Source organism: Danio aesculapii, chromosome 10 (assembly GCF_903798145.1).
Source record: "Danio aesculapii chromosome 10, fDanAes4.1, whole genome shotgun sequence".
NCBI classification, from domain to species: domain Eukaryota; kingdom Metazoa; phylum Chordata; class Actinopteri; order Cypriniformes; family Danionidae; genus Danio; species Danio aesculapii.
Window position 1 is genome coordinate 19,543,253 of NC_079444.1, and position 19,508 is coordinate 19,562,760.

Genomic DNA, 19,508 nt, shown 5'->3' on the forward strand with positions numbered 1-19,508 from the left:
ATCACCAGCTCTGCATCATGTTTTATTTATTTATTTCTATTTAAAACATTTCAAATTTGGAGTTAGCTGTTGTTTATTTTTGATTTATTATTATTATACAATTATATTATTATTAATATATTATACATTTTATATTTCTACAATACATAGACATACATCGTACAATTAACGATAACTAAACATAAAATGCAACATATGCAGCCCAATGTACATTATCAATGTACATTTTCACTATTAATTGCATAATTAGTCATTTTTATTTAAAAAATTAAGTTTTATTTTACTTTATATTTGTAATATTGCAATTAATAATAATATGTTGTATTTTTATTGGTTAATTAATTATTACTTAATTTCAAACTATAATATATTATTAAACATAGACATATAAAATAAAATCAACAATTATTGTTTTATAATAATAGTTATAATAATAATAATAATAACTATAATAAAAAATATTAATAATATTAGTAATAATAGTAATAACAATAATGCGTATTTATTATTATTATTATTATTATTATTATTATTATACACCATTATTATTATTATTATTATTATTATTATTGTTATTATTATACACTATTATTATTATTATTATTATTATACACCATTATTATTATTATTATTATTATTATTATTATTATTATTACTATACACCATTATTAATATTATTATTATTATTATTATTATTATTATTATTATTATTATTATTATTATTATACACCATTATTATTATTATTATTATTATTATTATTATTATTATTATTATACACCATTATTAATATTATTATTATAATAATAATAATTATTATTATACACCATTATTATATTATTATTATTATTATTATTATTATTATTATTATTATTATTATTATTATTATTATTATTATTACTACTACTACAAAAAAAGAGTGAAAAAAACGATTTTTAAATTATACTTTCTAAATAAAATACTTGCGACTTCACGGTTTAATTGACGGTATCCATTTATGAGTAAAAACCTGGTAAAAACCTTTCCTTTTCCCGAGTTCACTTCCCCGTACTTCTCTACTACACATGCGTGCCTCCACGGCCACCGTAGTTACAGATGTTACAACCGGTTAGCGTTTGATCAGAACTGTCTTCATTCATTAAATACCGTAACTTACAAACAACAAAAGCGCTGAAATATCTCAAAGACACATGTCATGCAGATAAATTGCTGGAGTTAACCAGGTTTATCTGTTCATTAGCGGTGGCCGAAACCGACGCGAGGCTGTTTATTGACAAAGCGATCATTTATTAGCTCGCCGGTGAACTCTTTGTTATAGACAACTGCTTTTATGGTCCCCAAACCAGCTGAAAGCGGGTTTTAGTTGGTGAATTCGGGCAGCGACGCGTCAGATGAGGCTCAGTGTATCGATTGAGATGCGTGACATTATGCGTGGAAGTGGATTGAGCTGTTTTTCTAACGCGTAAGAGTGAACAATGAGGAGAAAGAAAGGACCAGCATCATCCTCAGATCATGAGGAGCCGCCGGGTAGGATGTGATACCACAAATGTACTGGTTTAAAACTGTGATGTTACAAATGTACACATTGGTCATTCGAGAATGGGTTAATAAATAAAACAGTATTGATTAAACTGTGCTTCCCATCATAGCAAATCTATGACAAACAAATGCAATAAATGATAAATGCAAATAAATTATGCAAATATTACAAAACGTCATCGTTGTTACTTATAATTTATTTGCATAAATGCATGTTTAGATTTACATTCTCTCAGAGCCAATTGGAGATATGTCAAAATGTTAAATATAAACATATATTTGACATGTGTCAAATATATGTTTAAAAAAGGAAAATATTACTTATGAAATCAGTAAAAGGGTGTTTAAATCATTGCATATATACTGTGTTTTTCCCTTTTCACTTTTGTTGTCAGCACTGTACGTTTTCTGCTGTTTAGGGTGTCAATATTTGAGTTTTGGAAACATTTTTTGATCTACAATTTAAATTTAAATGTCAAATTTCAGTGATTTATCATGCAGATTTCTTTATGGTGTTATCAGCACATTCTGAATTAAAAGTCGTATTTGGTATTAAAAATTGGTATGGTACATATACTTTATATTAATACTAAAATATACATTTATAATATGAACAAAAAAGGTGACGCAGTGGCTCAATTGCTAGCACCGTTGACTCAAAATGGTCACTAAACAAAAGCAATAAATGCCAAATGCAAATGGATTATGCAAATATTACAAAACATCATCGTTGTTCATTATAATTTATTTGCATAAATGCATTTTTAGATTTACATTCTGTCAGAGCCAATTGAAGATGTTTTAAAAATGTATTTTTTTTTCTCTATTTAGTGTGAAACAGGGCTGCACAAAATCTCATTTCGGCATTGATATCTCAATCAATGTGATCATTCGCAATAGTCTCATCTTTTGCTTATGTGGGCAGCACGGTGGCGCAGTGGGTAGCGCTCTTGCCTCACAGCAAGAAGTTCGCTGGTTCAAGCCTCGGTTTGGTCAGTTGGCATTTCTGTGTGGAGTTTGCAAGTTCTCCCGTGTTTGCGTGGGTTTCCTCCGGGTGCTCCCGTTTCCCCCACAGTCCAAGACATGCACTATAGGTGAATTGGGTGTAGAGCATCCGCTGCATTAAATATAGGCTCGATAAGTTGGCGATTCATTCCGCTGTGGTGACCTCAGATTAATAAAAGGACTAAGCCGAAAAGGGAATTAATGAATTTTGCATGTGTTTTTGATGTCTATAATGATCTTAAAAGCATTTAGTCATAAGAAATTGTACCATTTGTAACTTTAACAATGAATAATTTTATTATGGTGGCTTGAAAAGCCAGCATACTGTTATCTATCTTAAACTTATTATTAGGCTGGCTTGTGTAGCAAGCCAGACTACTGAAATCCTATTTAAACTTATTATTATTTTTTTTTTTTATTATTCTTCTTCTTCTGAGACTAAAATTTAAACTCTATCTCCTCCTAGAGCTTTCGAGCTATGACCACCAAACTCGCACCAGACCTCCGAACTATTCGGACTCGGATTGCTATATCTTTTCCGACTGATCCGACTTTCGGTTTTCCGAAAACACCCCCGGGACCACCGGAAAAATCCCATAGACTTAACATGGGATCAAACTTTGTGAGCGCATAACTCTGCGTCAGACTGTCGCACAGACTTCTAACTGGGCTCATTTAACTCAGACTATCAATCTGCCAATGACTGATCACCTTTAAACTTTCTAGCCACGCCCTAGCAACCACTTTTGGACCCTAGAAACTGTCCCATAGACTTCCATTGCAAAAGACTGTCATTGACTTAACATTGAATCAAACTCTGTGAGCTCATAACTCTGCATCAGACTGTCATATAGACTTATGGCTGAGCTCATTTAACTCAGACTACCAAACTGCCAATCACTGATGAGCTTTTAACTTTCTAGCCACACCCTAACAACTAGATACTGCACCCTAGCAACAACTGTCCCATAGACTTCCATTGCAAAAGACTGTCATTGACTTAACATTAGATCAAACTTTGTGACCTCATAGCTTTCCATCAGACTGTCATACTTATCTATCTATCTATCTATCTATCTATCTATCTATCTATCTATCTATCTATCTATCTATCTATCTATCTATCTATCTATCTATCTATCTATCTATCTATCTATCTATCTATCTATCAACTGTTTTTATCTATCTATCTATCTATCTATCAACTGTTTTTATCTATCTATCTATCTATCTATCTATCTATCTATCTATCTATCTATCTATCTATCTATCTATCTATCTATCTATCTATCTATCTATCTATCTATCTATCTATCTATCTATCTATCTATCTATCTATCTATCTACTGGTTTTATCTATCTATCTATCTATCTATCTATCTATCTATCTATCTATCTATCTATCTATCTATCTATCTATCTATCTATCTATCTATCTATCTATCTATCTATCTATCTATCTATCTATCTATCTATCTATCTATCTATCTATCTATCTATCTATCCATCCATCCATCCATCCATCCATCCATCTTCAAACTGTTTTGATCTATCTATCTATCTATCTATCTATCTATCTATCTATCTATCTATCTATCTATCTATCTATCTATCTATCTATCTATCTATCTATCTATCTATCTATCTATCTATCTATCTATCTATCTATCCTTTTTCAAACTGTTTTTATCTATCTATCTATCTATCTATCTATCTATCTATCTATCTATCTATCTATCTATCTATCTATCTATCTATCTATCTATCTATCTATCTATCTATCTATCTATCTATCTATCTATCTATCTATCTATCTATCAACTGTTTTTATCTATCTATCTATCTATCTATCTATCTATCTATCTATCTATCTATCTATCTATCTATCTATCTATCTATCTATCTATCTATCTATCTATCTATCTATCTATCTATCTATCTATCTATCAACTGTTTTTATCTATCTATCTATCTATCTATCTATCTATCTATCTATCTATCTATCTATCTATCTATCTATCTATCTATCTATCTATCTATCTATCTATCTATCTATCTATCTATCTATCTATCTATCTATCTATCTATCAACTGTTTTTATCTATCTATCTATCTATCTATCTATCTATCTATCTATCTATCTATCTATCTATCTATCTATCTATCTATCTATCTATCTATCTATCTATCTATCTATCTATCTATCTATCTATCTATCTATCTATCCTTTTTCAAACTGTTTTTATCTATCTATCTATCTATCTATCTATCTATCTATCTATCTATCTATCTATCTATCTATCTGTCTGTCTGTCTGTCTGTCTGTCTGTCTGTCTGTCTGTCTGTCTGTCTATCTATCTAAGAACATGCTAATTCATGCTAGAGTCATGCTAGTAACATGCTAATTCATGCTACAATCATGCTAGTAACATGCTAATTCATGCTAGAATCATGCTAGTAACATGCTAATTCATGCTAAAACGATGCTAATTTATGCTAGAGTCATGCTAGTAACATGCTAATTCATGCTAGAATCATGCTAGTAACATGCTAATTCATGCTAGAATCATGCTAGTAACATGCTAATTCATGCTAGAATCATGCTAGTTACATGCTAATTCGTGCTAGAACGATGCTAATTCATGCTAGAATCATGCTAGTAACATGCTAATTCATGCTAGAATCATGCTTGTAACATGCTAGTTCATGCTAGAATCATGCTAGAACGATGCTAATTCATGCTAGAATCATGCTAGTAACATGCTAATTCATGCTAGAATCATGCTAGTAACATGCTAATTTATGCTAGAATCATGCTAGTAACATGCTAATTCATGCTAGAATCATGCTAATTCATGCTAGAATCATGCTAATAACATGCTAATTCATGCTAGAAACATGCTAATTCATGCTAGAATCATGCTAATAACATGTTAATTCATGCTAGAGACATGCTAGTAACATGCTAATTAATGCTAGAAACTTGTTAGTAACATGCTAATTCATGCTAGAAACATGCTAGTAACATGCTAATTCATGCTAGAATCATGCTAGTAACATGCTAATTCATGCTAGAATCGTGCTAATAACATGCTAATTCATGCTAGAAACATGCTAGTAACATGCTAATTCATGCTAGAATCATGCTAGTTACATGCTAATCCATGCTAGAATCATGCTAGTAACATGCTAATTCATGCTAGAATCATGCTAACAACATGCTAATTCTTGCTAGAAACATGGTAGTAACATGCTAATTCATGCTAGAATCATGCTAGTTACATGCTAATTCCTGCTAGAATCATGCTAATAACATGCTAATTCATGCTAGAATCATGCTAATAACATGCTAATTCATGCTAGAATCATGCTAGTAACATGCTAATTCATGGTAAAATCATGCTAATGACATGCTAATCGTTTTATCTATCTATCTATCTATCTATCTATCTATCTATCTATCTATCTATCTATCTATCTATCTATCTATCTATCTATCTATCTATTTTAAATATATACATTTTAAAACTGTTTAAACTAAATAAACTATTACCAAGGCTTTGTCAAGCCAGCCTCAAAGTTTGTCTCGACGAACTTTAATAATCTAGTTATGGTGGCTTGAAAAGCCAGCATACTGTTATCTATCTTAAACTTATTATTATTCTTCTTCTTCTTCTTCTTCTTCTTCTTCTTATTCTTCTGAGACTAATTTCTAAGTGTATCTCCTCCTAGGCCTTTCAAGCTACATACTTCAAACTTTCGTCAAACCTTCAAACTGGTCTGACTCGGGTTGCTATATCTTTTCTAACTGATCCGACCTTGGGTTTTCCGAAAAACGACCCAGAAAAATCCCAAAAGTCCCATTGACTTAACATTGGGTCAAACTTTGTGAGCTCATAACTCTGCATCAGACTGTCCTACAGACTTCTAACTGGACTCATTTAACTCAGTCTAGCCAGCAGCCAATAACTGATGACTTTTTAACTTACTAGCCACTCCCTAGCAACCACTTACAGCACCCTAGCAACTGTCCCATAGACTTCCATTGTAAAAGACTCCCATTTACTTAACATTGGATCAACCTTTGTGAGCTCATAACTCTGCATCAGACTGTCCTACAGACTAGAGTCTGGCCTCATTCAACTCAGTCTAGCCAGCAGCCAATCACTGATTACCTTTAAACTTACTAGCCACTCCCTAGCAACCAATTTCAGCACCCTAGCAACTGTCCCAGAGACTGTGACTAGCTATTCTAACACACGCTAACAGTTTTAACATCCTACTGACATGCTAATCTTGCTAGAAAGGTGCTAGCAACACGATAGTGACATGCTAGTCATGCTAGTAACATGCTAATTCATGCTAGAATCATGCTAACAACATGCTAATTCATGCTAGAAACAAGCTGACTCATGCTAGAATCATGCTAGTAACATGCTAGTTACATGCTAATTAATGCTAGAATCATGCTAGTTACATGCTAATTCATGCTAGAAACATGCTAATTCATGCTAGAATCATGCTAACAACATGCTAATTCATGCTAGAAACATGCTAATAACATGCTAATTCATGCTAGAAACATGCTAGTAACATGCTAGAATCATGCTAGTAACATGCTAATTCATGCTAGAATCATGCTAATAACATGCTAATTCATGCTAGAATCATGCTAGTAACATGCTAATTCATGCTAGAATCATGCTAGTAACATGCTAATTCATGCTAGAAACATGCTAGTAACATGCTAATTCATGCTAGAATCATGCTAGTAGCATGCTAATTCATGCTAGAAACATGCTAGTAACATGCTAATTCATGCTAGAAACATGCTAGTAACATGGTAATTCATGCTAGAAACATGCTAGTAACATGCTAATCCATGCTAGAATCATGCTAGTAACATGCTGATTCATGCTAGAATCATGCTAGTAACATGCTAATTCATGCTAGAATCATGCTAGTAACATGCTAATTCATGCTAGAAACATGCTAGTAACATGCTAATTCATGCTAGAATCATGCTAGTAACATGCTAATTCATGCTAGAATCATGCTAATAACATGCTAATTCATGCTAGAAACATGCTAATTCATGCTAGAATCATGCTAATAACATGCTAATTCATGCTAGAAACATGCTAGTAACATGCTAATTAATGCTAGAAACATGCTAGTAACATGCTAATTCATGCTAGAATCATGCTAGTAACATGCTAATTCATGCTAGAAACATGCTAGTAACATGCTAGAATCATGCTAGTAACATGCTAATTCATGCTAGAATCATGCTAATAACATGCTAATTCATGCTAGAAACATGCTAGTAACATGCTAATTTATGCTAGAATCATGCTAGTTACATGCTAATCCATGCTAGAATCATGCTAGTAACATGCTAATTCATGCTAGAATCATGCTAGTAACATGCTAATTCATGCTAGAATCATGCTAGTAACATGCTAATTCATGCTAGAATCATGCTAATAACATGCTAATTCATGCTAGAATCATGCTAGTAACATGCTAATTCATGCTAGAATCATGCTAGTAACATGCTAATTCATGCTAGAATCATGCTAATAGCATGCTAATTCATGCTAGAAACATGCTAATTCATGCTAGAATCATGCTAATAACATGCTAATTCATGCTAGAAACATGCTAGTAACATGCTAATTCATGCTAGAATCATGCTAGTAACATGCTAATTCAAGCTAGAATCATGCTAATAACATGCTAATTCATGCTAGAAACATGCTAGTAACATGCTAATTCATGCTAGAATCATGCTAGTTACATGCTAATCCATGCTAGAATCATGCTAGTAACATAATAATTCATGCTAGAAACATGCTAGTAACATGCTAATTCATGCTAGAATCATGCTAGTAACATGCTAATTCCTGCTAGAATCATGCTAGTAACATGCTAATTCATGCTAGAAACATGCTAGTAACATGCTAATTCATGCTAGAATCATGCTAGTAACATGCTAATTCATGCTAGAATCATGCTAATAACATGCTAATTCATGTTAGAAACATGCTAATTCATGCTAGAATCATGCTAATAACATGCTAATTCATGCTAGAAACATGCTAGTAACATGCTAATTAATGCTAGAAACATGCTAGTAACATGCAAATTCATGCTAGAATCATGCTAGTAACATGCTAATTCATGCTAGAATCATGCTAGTAACATGCTAATTCATGCTAGAAACATGCTAGTAACATGCTAATTCATGCTAGAATCATGCTAGTAACATGCTAATTCATGCTAGAATCATGCTAATAACATGCTAATTCATGCTAGAAACATGCTAATTCATGCTAGAATCATGCTAATAACATGCTAATTCATGCTAGAAACATGCTAGTAACATGCTAATTAATGCTAGAAACATGCTAGTAACATGCTAATTCATGCTAGAATCATGCTAGTAACATGCTAATTCATGCTAGAAACATGCTAGTAACATGCTAATTCATGCTAGAATCATGCTAGTAACATGCTAATTCATGCTAGAATCATGCTAATAACATGCTAATTCATGCTAGAAACATGCTAGTAACATGCTAATTCATGCTAGAATCATGCTAGTTACATGCTAATCCATGCTAGAATCATGCTAGTAACATGCTAATTCATGCTAGAATCATGCTAGTAACATGCTAATTCATGCTAGAATCATGCTAATAACATGCTAATTCATGCTAGAATCATGCTAGTAACATGCTAATTCATGCTAGAATCATGCTAGTAACATGCTAATTCATGCTAGAAACATGCTAATTCATGCTAGAATCATGCTAATAACATGCTAATTCATGCTAGAAACATGCTAATTCATGCTAGAATCATGCTAATAACATGCTAAATCATGCTAGAAACATGCTAGTAACATGCTAATTCGTGCTAGAAACATGCTAGTAACATGCTAATTCATGCTAGAATCATGCTAGTAACATGCTAATTCATGCTAGAATCATGCTAGTAACATGCTAATTCATGCTAGAATCATGCTAATAACATGCTAATTCATGCTAGAAACATGCTAATTCATGCTAGAATCATGCTAATAACATGCTAGTAACATGCTAATTCATGCTAGAAACATGCTAGTAACATGCTAATTCATGCTAGAATCATGCTAGTAACATGCTAATTCATGCTAGAAACATGCTAGTAACATGCTAACTCATGCTAGAAACATGCTAGTAACATGCTAATTCATGCTAGAATCATGCTAATTCATGCTAGAAACATGCTAGTAACATGCTAATTCATGCTAGAATCATGCTAGTTACATGCTAATTTATGTTAGAATCATGCTAGTTACTTGCTAATTCATGCTAGTAACATGCTAATTCAGACTCGGCTTTTCAAGCCACCATAAAGTTTGTCCTCAAACTTTAATATCTAGTTCTTCTTCTTCTTCTTCTTCTTCTTCTTCTTCTTCTTATTCTTCTGAGACTAATTTCTAAGTGTATCTCCTCCTAGGCCTTTCGAGCTACATACTTCAAACTTTCGTCAAACCTTCGAACTGGTCTGACTCGGGTTGCTATATCTTTTCTAACTGATCCGACCTTGGGTTTTCCGAAAAACGACCCAGAAAAAACCCAAAAGTCCCATTGACTTAACATTGGGTCAAACTTTGTGAGCTTATAACTCTGCATCAGACTGTCCTACAGACTTCTAACTGGACTCATTTAACTCAGTCTAGCCAGCAGCCAATAACTGATGACTTTTTTACTCACTAGCCACTCCCTAGCAACCACTTACAGCACCCTAGCAACTGTCCCATAGACTTCCATTGTAAAAGACTCCCATTTACTTAACATTGGGTCAAACTTTGTGAGCTCATAACTCTGCATCAGACTGTCCTACAGACTAGAGTCTGGCCTCATTCAACTCAGTCTAGCCAGCAGCCAATCACTGATTACCTTTAAACTTACTAGCCACTCCCTAGCAACCAATTTCAGCACCCTAGCAACTGTCCCAGAGACTGTGACTAGCTATCCTAACACACGCTAACAGTTTTAACATCCTACTGACATGCTAATCTTGCTAGAAAGGTGCTAGCAACACGATAGTGACATGCTAGTCATGCTAGTAACATGCTAATTCATGCTAGAATCATGCTAACAACATGCTAATTAATGCTAGAAACAAGCTGACTCATGCTAGAATCATGCTAGTAACATGCTAGTTTCATGCTAATTAATGCTAGAATCATGCTAACAACATGCTAATTCATGCCAGAAACATGCTAATAACATGCTAATTCATGCTAGAAACATACTAGTAACATGCTAGAATCATGCTAGTAACATGCTAATTCATGCTAGAATCATGCTAATAACATGCTAATTCATGCTAGAATCATGCTAGTAACATGCTAATTCATGCTAGAATCATGCTAGTAACATGCTAATTCATGCTAGAAACATGCTAGTAACATGCTAATTCATGCTAGAATCATGCTAGTAACATGCTAATTCATGCTAGAAACATGCTAGTAACATGCTAACCCATGCTAGAATCATGCTAGTAACATGCTAATTCATGCTAGAATCATGCTAGTAAAATGCTAATTCATGCTAGAATCATGCTAGTAACATGCTAATTCATGCTAGAATCATGCTAGTAACATGCTAATTCATGCTAGAAACATGCTAGTAACATGCTAATTCATGCTAGAATCATGCTAGTAACATGCTAATTCATGCTAGAATCATGCTAATAACATGCTAATTCATGCTAGAAACATGCTAATTCATGCTAGAATCATGCTAATAACATGCTAATTCATGCTAGAAACATGCTAGTAACATGCTAATTAATGCTAGAAACATGCTAGTAACGTGCTAATTCATGCTAGAATCATGCTAGTAACATGCTAATTCATGCTAGAAACATGCTAGTAACATGCTAATTCATGCTAGAATCATGCTAGTAACATGCTAATTCATGCTAGAATCATGCTAATAACATGCTAATTCATGCTAGTAACATGCTAATTCATGCTAGAATCATGCTAGTTACATGCTAATCCATGCTAGAATCATGCTAGTTACATGCTAATTCCTGCTAGAATCATGCTAGTAACATGCTAATTCATGCTAGAATCATGCTAGTAACATGCTAATTCATGCTAGAATCATGCTAATAACATGCTAATTCATGCTAGAATCATGCTAGTAACATGCTAATTCATGCTAGAATCATGCTAGTAACATGCTAATTCATGCTAGAAACATGCTAATTCATGCTCGAATCATGCTAGTAACATGCTAATTCACGCTAGAATCATGCTAGTAACATGCTAATTCATGCTAGAATCATGCTAGTAACATGCTAATTCATGCTAGTAACATGCTAATTCATGCTAGAATCATGCTAATAACATGCTAATTCATGCTAGAATCATGCTAATAACATGCTAATTCATGCTAGAAACATGCTAATTCATGCTAGAAACATGCTAGTAACATGCTAATTCATGCTAGAATCATGCTAGTAACATGCTAATTCATGCTAGAATCATGCTAATAACATGCTAATTCATGCTAGAAACATGCTAATTCATGCTAGAATCATGCTAATAACATGCTAGTAACATGCTAATTCATGCTAGAAACATGCTAGTAACATGCTTATTCATGCTAGAAACATGCTAGTAACATGCTAATTCATGCTAGAATCATGCTAATTCATGCTAGAAACATGCTAGTAACATGCTAATTCATGCTAGAATCATGCTAGTTACATGCTAATTTATGTTAGAATCATGCTAGTTACTTGCTAATTCATGCTAGTAACATGCTAATTCAGACTCGGCTTTTCAAGCCACCATAAAGTTTGTCCTCAAACTTTAATATCTAGTTATTCTTCTTCTTCTTCTTCTTCTTCTTCTTCTTCTTATTCTTCTGAGACTAATTTCTAAGTGTATCTCCTCCTAGGCCTTTCAAGCTACATACTTCAAACTTTCGTCAAACCTTCGAACTGGTCTGACTCGGGTTGCTATATCTTTTCTAACTGATCCGACCTTGGGTTTTCCGAAAAACGACCCAGAAAAATCCCAAAAGTCCCATTGACTTAACATTGGGTCAAACTTTGTGAGCTCATAACTCTGCATCAGACTGTCCTACAGACTTCTAACTGGACTCATTTAACTCAGTCTAGCCAGCAGCCAATAACTGATGACTTTTTAACTTACTAGCCACTCCCTAGCAACCACTTACAGCACCCTAGCAACTGTCCCATAGACTTCCATTGTAAAAGACTCCCATTTACTTAACATTGGATCAACCTTTGTGAGCTCATAACTCTGCATCAGACTGTCCTACAGACTAGAGTCTGGCCTCATTCAACTCAGTCTAGCCAGCAGCCAATCACTGATTACCTTTAAACTTACTAGCCACTCCCTAGCAACCAATTTCAGCACCCTAGCAACTGTCCCAGAGACTGTGACTAGCTTTTCTAACACATGCTAACAGTTTAAACTTCCTACTGACATGCTAATCTTGCTAGAAAGGTGCTAGCAACACGATAGTGACATGCTAGTCATGCTAGTAACATGCTAATTCATGCTAGAATCATGCTAACAACATGCTAATTCATGCTAGAAACAAGCTGATTCATGCTAGAATCATGCTAGTAACATGCTAGTTACATGCTAATTAATGCTAGAATCATGCTAGTTACATGCTAATTCATGCTAGAAACATGCTAATTCATGCTAGAATCATGCTAACAACATGCTAATTCATGCTAGAAACATGCTAGTAACATGCTAATTCATGCTAGAAACATGCTAGTAACATGCTAATTAATGCTAGAATCATGCTAGTAACATGCTAATCCATGCTAGAATCATGCTAGTAACATGCTAATTCATGCTAGAATCATGCTAGTAACATGCTAATTCATGCTAGAATCATGCTAATAACATGCTAATTCATGCTAGAAACATGCTAATTCATGCTAGAATCATGCTAATAACATGCTAATTCATGCTAGAATCATGCTAACAACATGCTAATTCATGCTAGAAACAAGCTGATTCATGCTAGAATCATGCTAGTAACATGCTAGTTACATGCTAATTAATGCTAGAATCATGCTAGTTCCATGCTAATTCATGCTAGAAACATGCTAATTCATGCTAGAATCATGCTAACAACATGCTAATTCATGCTAGAAACATGCTAGTAACATGCCAATTCATGCTAGAAACATGCTAGTAACATGCTAATTCATGCTAGAATCATGCTAGTAACATGCTAATCCATGCTAGAATCATGCTAGTAACATGCTAATTCATGCTAGAATCATGCTAGTAACATGCTAATTCATGCTAGAAACATGCTAGTAACATGCTAATTCATGCTAGAATCATGCTAGTAACATGCTAATTCATGCTAGAATCATGCTAATAACATGCTAATTCATGCTAGAAACATGCTAATTCATGCTAGAATCATGCTAATAACATGCTAATTCATGCTAGTAACATGCTAATTAATGCTAGAAACATGCTAGTAACATGCTAATTCATGCTAGAATCATGCTAGTAACATGCTAATTCATGCTAGAATCATGCTAATAACATGCTAATTCATGCTAGAAACATGCTAGTAACATGCTAATTCATGCTAGAATCATGCTAGTAACATGCTAATTCATGCTAGAATCATGCTAGTAACATGCTAATTTATGCTAGAATCATGCTAGTAACATGCTAATTCATGCTAGAAACATGCTAGTAGCATGCTAATTCATGCTAGAATCATGCTAGTAACATGCTAATTCATGCTAGAATCATGCTAGTAACATGCTAATTCATGCTAGAAACATGCTAATTCATGCTAGAAACATGCTAATTCATGCTAGAATCATGCTAATAACATGCTAAATCATGCTCGAAACATGCTAGTAACATGCTAATTCATGCTAGAAACATGCTAATTCATGCTAGAATCATGCTAGTAACATGCTAATTCATGCTAGAAACATGCTAGTAACATGCTAACTCATGCTAGAAACATGCTAGTAACATGCTAATTCATGCTAGAATCATGCTAATTCATGCTAGAATCATGCTAGTTACATGCTAATTTATGTTAGAATCATGCTAGTTACTTGCTAATTCATGCTAGTAACATGCTAATTCAGACTCGGCTTTTCAAGCCACCATAAAGTTTGTCCTCAAACTTTAATATCTAGTTATTCTTCTTCTTCTTCTTCTTCTTCTTCTTCTTCTTCTGAGACTAATTTCTAAGTGTATCTCCTCCTAGGCCTTTCAAGCTACATACTTCAAACTTTCGTCAAACCTTCAAACTGGTCTGACTCGGGTTGCTATATCTTTTCTAACTGATCCGACCTTGGGTTTTCCGAAAAACGACCCAGAAAAATCCCAAAAGTCCCATTGACTTAACATTGGGTCAAACTTTGTGAGCTCATAACTCTGCATCAGACTGTCCTACAGACTTCTAACTGGACTCATTTAACTCAGTCTAGCCAGCAGCCAATAACTGATGACTTTTTAACTTACTAGCCACTCCCTAGCAACCACTTACAGCACCCTAGCAACTGTCCCATAGACTTCCATTGTAAAAGACTCCCATTTACTTAACATTGGATCAACCTTTGTGAGCTCATAACTCTGCATCAGACTGTCCTACAGACTAGAGTCTGGCCTCATTCAACTCAGTCTAGCCAGCAGCCAATCACTGATTACCTTTAAACTTACTAGCCACTCCCTAGCAACCAATTTCAGCACCCTAGCAACTGTCCCAGAGACTGTGACTAGCTATTCTAACACACGCTAACAGTTTTAACATCCTACTGACATGCTAATCTTGCTAGAAAGGTGCTAGCAACACGATAGTGACATGCTAGTCATGCTAGTAACATGCTAATTCATGCTAGAATCATGCTAACAACATGCTAATTCCTGCTAGAAACAAGCTGATTCATGCTAGAATCATGCTAGTAACATGCTAGTTACATGCTAATTAATGCTAGAATCATGCTAGTTACATGCTAATTCATGCTAGAAACATGCTAATTCATGCTAGAATCATGCTAACAACATGCTAATTCATGCTAGAAACATGCTAGTAACATGCTAATTCATGTTAGAAACATGCTAGTAACATGCTAGAATCATGCTAGTAACATGCTAATTCATGCTAGAAACATGCTAGTAACATGCTAATTCATGCTAGAATCATGCTAGTAACATGCTAATCCATGCTAGAATCATGCTAGTAACATGCTAATTCATGCTAGAAGCATGCTAGTAACATGCTAATTCATGCTAGAATCATGCTAGTAACATGCTAATTCATGCTAGAAACATGCTAGTAACATGCTAATTCATGCTAGAAACATGCTAGTAACATGCTAGTATCATGCTAGTAACATGCTAATTCATGCTAGAAACATGCTAGTAACATGCTAATTCATGCTATAATCATGCTAGTAACATGCTAATCCATGCTAGAATCATGCTAGTAACATGCTAATTCATGCTAGAAGCATGCTAGTAACATGCTAATTCATGCTAGAATCATGCTAGTAACATGCTAATTCATGCTAGAAACATGCTAGTAACGTGCTAATTCATGCTAGAAACATGCTAGTAACATGCTAATTCATGCTAGAATCATGCTAGTAACATGCTAATTCATGCTATAATCATGCTAATAACATGCTAATTCATGCTAGAAACATGCTAATTCATGCTAGAATCATGCTAATAACATGCTAATTCATGCTAGAAACATGCTAGTAACATGCTAATTCATGCTAGAATCATGCTAGTAACATGATAATTCATGCTAGAAACATGCTAGTAACATGTTAATTCATGCTAGAATCATGCTAGTAACATGCTAATTCATGCTAGAATCATGCTAGTAACATGCTAATTCATGCTAGAAACATGCTAGTAACATGCTAATTCATGCTAGAATCATGCTAGTTACATGCTTATCCATGCTAGAATCATGCTAGTAACATGCTAATTCATGCTAGAATCATGCTAGTAACATGCTAATTCATGCTAGAATCATGCTAGTAACATGCTAATTCATGCTAGAAACATGCTAGTAACATGCTAATTCATGCTAGAAACATGCTAGTAACATGCTAATTCATGCTAGAATCATGCTAGTAACATGCTAATTCATGCTAGAATCATGCTAATAACATGCTAATTCATGCTAGAAACATGCTAATTTATGCTAGAATCATGCTAATAACATGCTAAATCATGCTAGAATCATGCTAATAACATGCTAATTCATGCTAGAAACATGCTAATTCATGCTAGAATCATGCTAATAACATGCTAAATCATGCTAGAAACATGCTAGTAACATGCTAATTCATGCTAGAAACATGCTAGTAACATGCTAATTCATGCTAGAATCATGCTAGTAACATGCTAGTAACATGCTACCTCATGCTAGAAACATGCTAGTAACATGCTAATTCATGCTAGAATCATGCTAATTCATGGTAGAAACATGCTAGTAACATGCTAATTCATGCTAGAATCATGCTAGTTACATGCTAATTTATGTTAGAATCATGCTAGTTACTTGCTAATTCATGCTAGTAACATGCTAATTCAGACTCGGCTTTTCAAGCCACCATAAAGTTTGTCCTCAAACTTTAATATCTAGTTGAATTTATCATTCAGTTACTGTTAGATTCGGAAACTGATAAACCTCTTTATTTCAATTGTATCTTTTTCTTGATTGTATTTATAAATAGTTATCCATGAAAATACTCACAACACATGCAAATACAGAAATGCACTGCAAATAGCATGGACCATATCGAAAATGTGTTGGGGGACCCCAAAAAGTTTATAGATTGTTTATTAGATTTTATGGAGATGCACTGCCACTGAAGAATCATCGTAATTGATCCAACATTATAAATTCTTTCTAAATAGAGAAATTCAAGTTATCTGGTGAATTTGTATTCGTAAAGCAAAATAAAAAAATATCGCAATGCTAGATATTTCCAATATCCTGCAGCCCTACTGGGAAATCTACAAAAAAAAAAGTGCAACAGAATGTAATAAAGGGTAAGTTCACCAGAAAATGAACATTCTGTTATTAATTAACCACATATTCTAGATGAATTCAGAGATCTCCATTATTCATAGACAACAAATGTCCTGAAACATTCAAAGTCCAGAAAAGGACATTCCGCAGGACTTTTGTGCACCCCAAGAACATGTTTGTGCACAACAAAAAACAACAACAGCTGAGAATTCAATTTCTGAGTAAAATAACATCTGGAGTAAACATAGCACAATGACAACTGAGCATTTTGCTCTGCAATGTAAATTAAATCCATTGCATTTGTTACTGTTGTGCAGAGATGCCAAAAACTAGGGCCTGCGGGCCAAAGTTGGTCCATTGTAACCTTTGATTTGACCCGCCATTCCATCTGAGAAGAGAGTGAGAATTTTTGGGGTTAATGTCTTTAATACACATTGTCATTTCCTAACATCATTTAACATAACCTTTCGTTTGTTAGTTTTATTTTTAAGCTACAAAAAAGACATTAAATGTTTCAATTAACTGTTGTAAATGAATCAAGTTAACAAAAAAATGAACATACTGTTGCTCAACGGATAGACCACAATTCAGAAGTCCTCAGTAAGCAAATCAAGGCAAAGGCATGTGAAGCCTAACTAGTGTATTCAGCATTAAACTCTATTGAAATTCTTATGTTTTCATTACAATAGGTTTGTTATAAAATATAAAAATATAATGCATTAGTTAATGTGATTAATGTAATGCTTTCTATTTAATTTGAAGTAAATGAGGAAATCACCATGGTGATATTGTAATATAGTTTCATTTATTTACCTTCAGCCCATGGCCCTCAATCAAGTTTGGTTTTTGGCCCTTCATAAGAAAAAGCTTAGGCACAGCTGCTGTTGTGGGTCAGAAATAAACAGAAATTAAGTCATTATGTCACCTAAATGAATAGAAATGCCAATAAATGAAAAGAAGAAAACCAGAACAAGCTGCTTTCACGAATATGATGATGGTTGCACTAGAAAATGTGATATTGATTTCATGCAAACATTTTTGTTGTCAACATCTGATAGTTTTGGTCTTGTGGTTCTAAGCCACTTTGTTCTTGATCTTGTCTTAGTCTGAAGCCCTCAAAGTTTTCAGCTTGTTTTGGTCTCAATACGCTCTGATCTTGGTCTTCACTTACTCTCTATTGAAGTAGTCGTGACTACAATACTACTTTATTGAAAATGTGAAGTTTATAGCTGTCCATTTTAGAAAATGTGTTTTTATTGTAGAGCGAATCATCCAAGTATTCAAGTTCAGTTTACCACAGACACACAGGAAATGTAAAAACTCATAAAGGGAGCCGCTGGTAAATTATGCTTGCAGGTTTTGGCATCATGACTGCAGGACTGTATAAGCATCTCAAGAGCTTGTGTTGTGATTTAGTTACAGTTAAGCAAATGCCTGACATCCTTCTGTGATTTAATGCTTCATTCCAACAGAGTCAGACACTGTCATTCCAGAGACGCCTGAAACCAAACGTCCATTGGGATCATCTCTGTCCACCGCCGTTTCTGACTCGGACTCGGACTCTGATAGTGAGATTTCAGGCAGTTCCATGATGCCTGTCAGGTCAGTAATCAACTTCAGTATCTGTGCTTGAGGCAGAGGCATAAAAATAAATGATACGAGGTGCTCACACACACACACACTCTAAAAATGTTTGTATTTTTACAGGAATACAGCCTTAAATGCCAAAGTATGAAAATATTAATTGGGTAAACTGCAAGTTTATGTACAATGCTGTCTAATATATAATTTTAAAAAGAAAAAAATATTAATTATCAAATAATTTTCAGCGAAAACCAGTAAAAGACATTTAAATCATTGCATAAATATACTGT

At 34.0% G+C, this 19,508-nt stretch overlaps 1 protein-coding gene across 1 annotated transcript in view; it reads left to right on the forward strand.

Moving 5' to 3' along the window:
• The first annotated feature begins 1,105 nt into the window (after positions 1-1,105).
• smarcad1b (SWI/SNF-related, matrix-associated actin-dependent regulator of chromatin, subfamily a, containing DEAD/H box 1 b) overlaps positions 1,106-19,508 on the forward strand; it is a 49,059-nt gene continuing 30,656 nt past the window's right edge. Inside the window, exons 1-2 of the mRNA XM_056467394.1 lie at positions 1,106-1,525; positions 19,107-19,236. Of these exons, the coding sequence (XP_056323369.1) occupies positions 1,474-1,525; positions 19,107-19,236 (182 nt within the window). The 5' untranslated portion in view covers positions 1,106-1,473. The remainder of the gene's footprint in view (positions 1,526-19,106; positions 19,237-19,508) is intronic.